Below are 5,852 nucleotides of genomic sequence, written 5' to 3'. Positions count from 1 at the left end.
CTCTCACTCTCTCTCTCTCACACACACTCACACACTCTCTCTCACTCTCACACACTCACACTTTCTTTCTCACACACTCTCTCTCTCCCACACACACTCTCACACTCACACACACTCTCTCACACACATACACACACACTCACTCTCTCTCTCACTCACACACACACACTCTCTCTCTCACACACACACACACACACTCTCACTCTCTCTCACACCCACCCACACACACTTTAACTCTCTCTCTCTCTCTCACACACACCCACGCACACATACTTTTGGTTAGTTCCTTGACACGGCTGTGTCAGTTTTGACACAGCAATTCTGAAACGCACTTGTGAAAGATACCACTGACATGATACAAGTGCTTAATTTAACAAGCCACACACACCCACGCACACATACTTTTGGTTAGTTCCTTGACACGGCTGTGTCAGTTTTGACACAGCAATTCTGAAACGCACTTGTGAAAGATACCACTGACATGATACAAGTGCTTAATTTAACAAGCAAACCCAAAATGATGAGATACTTCTGCACTTTTTATGAACAGTGAAAGGTTACTGTGGCAGAGTGAAAGTCCCGTTCTATTTCTGCTTTCTCCTCACTGGCCTGAGGTCAGGAAAGCTCCGTCCAGACCCTCTCCCATAAACAGGTTCACTCACACGCTCTTCCTGGGACTGCCTCTGGGGATTTCTCTCTTTCTCAACAAGGCGATCAGGCTTACTGCAACTGCATGGAGAGGGGGAGAGTGTTCGAAGGTGAGTCAAGGTGATTTTTGCCCCCTTTCTCGTTGTAGTGCATCAGAGAACCACTGAGCACAACTGGCCATGTGAAAGAACAATGACAATGCCGAGACTTAATGCCTCATAACCAGTGGAAGGTCAAATCTCAAAATGAGTCAAAATCCAAAAATGAGACTGAAGCCTCGATATGTCTTCAGTAATGTCATTGGAGATTTGTAAAATAAACAACAACTGCAAGTTTTAAACACAATTTTGATTGCTTATATTGTCTCTCAGCTGCGATGGGCTGCCTGTCAGATTGTTTCAGCTTTTTGTGCCTATAAATACTGAGCAACTGTGGGAGTATTTATAGACGCATTAACTTACAGTGTAAGTTTTATTGAGGTTAGCTTAGGTGGTTAGCTTGTGAGTCATAATAACCCCAACAGCAAACGTTTCATTCCCGTTTGGGATCTGTCTCCCCACCCTGTCCCAGGGATGGCACAGTGGCTCAGTGGTTAGCACGGCTGCCTCAAAGCACCAGGGACCCGGGTTCGATCCCATTCTTGGGTGACTGTCTGTGTGGAGTTTGCACGTTCTCCCCGTGTCTGCGTGGGTTTCCTCCGGGTGCTCTGCTTTCTTCCTACAGTCTATAGATGTGTAGGTTGGTTGGATTTCCAATGTTAAATTGCCCCATAGTGTCCAGGGATGTGCAGGTTAGGGTGGATTGGCCGTGCTAAATTGTCCCATAGTGTCCAGGGATGTCCAGGTTAAGGTGGATTGGCCGTGCTAAATTACCCATAGTGCCCAGGGAGATGTTGAATGCACTCCCTGAAAGTTCCACCTACAATACTGATGGTGTTTTAAGGTTTCAGTCTCAATGTCAGGCTGCAAGTTATGTCGAGACTTGTCCCACCTTTGAAAATTCTCTGGTTGACAGAGGTGAAGCATGGCAGAGAAATGTCATTTCCAAAGGGTTGGGAAATGAGACGAATTGCATTTTTTTTTCGACGAAAGAGCGGGCGATATCGGCTGCACCGTGTTTGTCTTGGAACAGGTAACTCTCGGACGTGCCGTATTAATCATCTCTTTCATTCCTTTCCAGTGTCCTTGAAATGTTTTACGCTGATCTTGGGAATTGTCTGCATCACGATTGGTGAGATTTCTCTTCAAAAATAATGTTTTGTCTGTGCCTCAAAATAAAAGGCTTTTCGCCCGTATTGAGACATCGAGTCAGACTGCATGGAAACAGATCCTTCGGTCCAACCAGTCTGTGCCAACCATCATCTCAAACTAACCTGCCTGCTCCAGGCCCATATCCCTCCAAACCTTTCCCATTCACGTACCTATCCAAACGTCTTCTCAATATTATAATTGTACCTGCATCTAACACTTCCTCTGGCTGTCCATTTCACAAATGAACCACCCTCTGTGTTGAAACGTTGCCCCTCAGGTCCCTTTTAAAATCTTTCTCCTCTCACCTTCAAAATACGCCCCCTAATTCTGAACTTCCCTAAGCCTAGGGAAAAGATCTTTGCTGTTCACCTTATCTGTACCCCTCATGGTTTTATAGATCTTCAGAAGGTCACCCCCCCACCCCCTTCAACATAAAACATAGACCCTCCTGCACTCCAGTGAAAAAAGTCCCAATTTGTCCAGCCTCTCCTGATAACTCCAACCCTCCATTCCTGGCGATATCCTGGGACATCTTTTCTCATCCCTCTCCAGTTTAATAGTACCCTTCTATAGCAGGGTGACCAGAACTGCGGACTGTACTCCAAGAGTGGTCACCCAAATCATTTATATAAATGACAAACAAAAGTGGGCCCAGCACCGATCCCTGTGGAACACCACTAGTCACAGGCCTCCAGTCTGAAAAACAACCCTCCACTACCACCCTCTGTCTCCCTCCATAAAGCGGATTTTGTCTCCACTTGGAAAGTTCTCCCTGAATCCAATGAGATCTAACTTAACTAACCAGTCTCCCCATCTGGAACCTTATCGAAGGCCTTGCTAAAGTCCGTGTAAACAACATCTACTGCTCTGCCCTCATCTATCTTCTTGGTTATGTCCTCAAAAGACTCAATCAAGTTTGTGAGACATGATCTCCCACGCACAAAGTCATGCTGACTATCCCTTATCAGTCCTTGCCTCTCCAAATGCATGTAGATTCTGTCTCTCAGGAACCCCTCCAACATCTTACCCACCACTGAATTCAGACTCACTGATCTATAGTTCCCAGACTTCCCCCTACAGCCTTCTAAAAATAAAGACGCAACATTAGTTACCCTCCAGTCTTCCAGCAACTCACCCATGGCTGTAGACCATGCAAATATCTCTGCTAGGGGCCCTAAAACTTCTACCTTAACTTCTCACAATGTCCTGGGACACACTTGATCAGGTCAAGGCCAGCTAACCACTTTTGTGTTATTTTAGGACCTCTAGCACCTCCTCTCCTATAAAGTGCACTGTTTTCAGGACAACAATATTTACTTCTCCAAGCTCCCTCGCCTCCACTTCTTTCTCCGCAGTAAAAAACTGACGCGAGATATGCTTCTGGTATCTCTCCCCATCTCCTGTGCCCCCGCGGTTTAGACGCTATAGGAAGGATAGAGAGGGAGGCAAGAGACAAGGGGAAATGGAGTTTTTGATTCTGGAAAACATTACCGCTGTACTTAGGGAGGACATATCTGAGGGATCGTCCAACGAAGATGTATGGGTAGAACTTAGAAATAAGAAAGGGATGATCACCTTGATGGGACTGTACTAAACTGTAATAAACAGTGGGAAATTGAGGAGCAAATATGGAGAGAGATCTCAGATGTATGTAAGAATAATAGGGTAGACATCCTTGTTTATCTTTAAGGGACCCTATTCCCTCCCTAGTTGCTCTTTTGTCCTAATGTACCTTTAGAATCTCTTTGGACTATCCTTGCCTTTATTTGCCCAAGCTAACTGATATGCCCCTTTTTGCCCTCCTGATTTCCCTCTTAAGAATGTCCCTGCACCCTTTATAGTCTTCAAGAGATTCACTTAATCCCAGTTGTCTATACCTAATGTATAACTCCTTCTTACTCTTGACCACAGCCTCAATATCTTTAATTTATCCGTTGTTCCCTAATCTTACTAACCTTACTCTTCACTTGAATATAAAGCCTCTGAACTCTCGTTATCTCACTTTTGAAAACCTCCCATTTGCCAGTTGTCACTTTACCCGTGTACAATCTACTCACATTTTGAAAGTTCCTGTTTCATAGCATCAAAATTTGCCTCACTCCAGTTAAGAACTTTAACTTTTATTAAAAGCCTATCCTTTTCCATCACTATTTTAAAACTAATAGAATTACAGTCACTGGTCGCAAAGTGCTCCCCCACTAACACCTCAGTCACTCGTCCTGCTTTATTTCCCAAGAGAAAGCCATGTTTTGCTCTTTGTCTAGTAGGTACATCTACAAATTGATAAAGAAATTTTTTTTGAACGCATTTAACAAATTCCCCTCCATCCAATCCTTAATACTATGGCAGTCACAGTCTATGTTTGGAAAGTTAAAGTCCCCTACCATTACAACCCTATTATTCTTACATATATCTGAGATCTTTTGGGCGGCACGGTGGCACAGTGGTTAGCACTGCTGCTTCACAGCGCCGGAGACCCGGGTTCAATTCCTGCCTCAGGCGACTAACTGTGTGGAGTTTGCACGTTCTCCCCGTGTCTGCGTGGGTTTCCTCCGGGTGCTCCGGTTTCCTCCCACAGTCCAAAGATGTGCAGGAATCTAATCTCTCTCCATATTTGCTCCTCAATTTCCCACTGTTTATTACAGTTTAGTACAGTCCCATCAAGGTGATCATCCCTTTCTTATTTCTAAGTTCTACCCATACATCTTCGTTGGACGATCCCACAGAAATGTCCTCCCTAAGTACAGTGTAATGCTTTCCACAAACAAAAGCTCCATTTCCCCATCTCTCTTGCCTCCCTTTCTACCCTTCCTATTGCATTTAAACCATGGAACATTGAGCTGCCAGTTCTGTCCCTCCCTCAGCCACGTCTCTGTGTTAGCTGTGATGTCCCAGTCCCATGTTCCCATCCATGCCCTGAGTTCATCTGCCTTACCCCTTGCATTAAAATATATGCAGCTTAATTCATGAGAGTTACCTCATTCTCCCCNATTTATCTCTCAGCCCCCTTGGCCCACAAGCCTCATTCCTGATGAAGGGCCCATGCCTGAAACGTCAATCCTCCTGCTCCTCAGATGCTGCCTGACCTGCTGCGCTTCTCCAGCACCAAACTCTAGACTCTTACCTCATTCTCTGACGTGCTCTTGCCTGCCTTTCCTGAAAAACGTCGGAGGGTTGGTGTGGACTTGATGGACCGAGTGGGCTGCTTCCACAGTGAAGGGATTCTATATATAAGAAAAACAAGAATTAAATCATGCATCAAATTAAGAAGTTTATTCTCCTTTTTCTTGCTGTCTTGCTTACAATTCCGTTTCCCCCTCCCAGGCAGTATCTACTTGGGTTCTTGTACCAAGCAATACTTGATCCCAATTTATCTGATTGTTACCGGGAGCTGTTCGCTTCTCTTCCTGATTATATCGTCGATTCCACAGACTTCAAACGAGAGCGACATTCTCAATAAATTCAGCAGATTTTGCAAACATTTCGAATCGCTGTTCTCCTTCATCTGGCTTATAACAGGTAGCTGTTTTAATGTTGGTGATGTCTGCCGAGGGATGGTCCTCCAATCATTACTTTACACTTTGCGATTTCACCCCTTTACCCGGAGCCTCGCATTTTTCATTTTCAGGGAGCAGTTGGACAAGGGGAGGAAACAGACAAGAGATTGTCTGAGGATTAGGGTGGATTGGCCATGCTAAATTGTCCCATAGTGCCCAGGGATGTGCAGGTTAGGGTGGATTGGCCGTGCTAAATTGTCCCATAGTGCCCAGGGATGTGCAGGCTAGGGTGGATTGGCCATGCTAAATTGTCCCGTAGTGCCCAGCGATGTGCAGGTTAGGGGATTGGCCATGCTAAATTGTCCCACAGTGCCCAGGGATGTGCAGGTTAGGGTGGATTGGCCGAGCTAAATTGTCCCATAGTGCCCAGGGATGTGCAGGTTAGGGTGGATTGGCC

The 5,852-nt window shown here is 45.4% G+C and overlaps 1 protein-coding gene across 2 annotated transcripts in view; it reads left to right on the top strand.

The window, feature by feature from the left end:
• Positions 1 to 506: 506 nt before the first annotated feature.
• LOC122544317 (transmembrane protein 272-like) overlaps positions 507 to 5,852 on the top strand; it is an 11,088-nt gene continuing 5,742 nt past the window's right edge. Inside the window, exons 1-3 of one of the 2 annotated variants that reach the window (XM_043683483.1) lie at positions 507 to 758; positions 1,828 to 1,878; positions 5,223 to 5,417. In XM_043683483.1, coding sequence (XP_043539418.1) covers positions 734 to 758; positions 1,828 to 1,878; positions 5,223 to 5,417 — 271 coding nt within the window. In that variant the 5' untranslated portion in view covers positions 507 to 733. Of the gene's footprint in view, positions 759 to 1,827; positions 1,879 to 5,222; positions 5,418 to 5,852 lie in introns of those variants that run through there. The other variant, XM_043683484.1, reaches the window with a different exon arrangement.

Source organism: Chiloscyllium plagiosum, chromosome 48 (genome assembly GCF_004010195.1).
Source record: "Chiloscyllium plagiosum isolate BGI_BamShark_2017 chromosome 48, ASM401019v2, whole genome shotgun sequence".
NCBI lineage: Eukaryota > Metazoa > Chordata > Chondrichthyes > Orectolobiformes > Hemiscylliidae > Chiloscyllium > Chiloscyllium plagiosum.
Note: the sequence above shows the minus strand (reverse complement) of the source record. Positions and strands in the feature narration are given on the sequence as shown.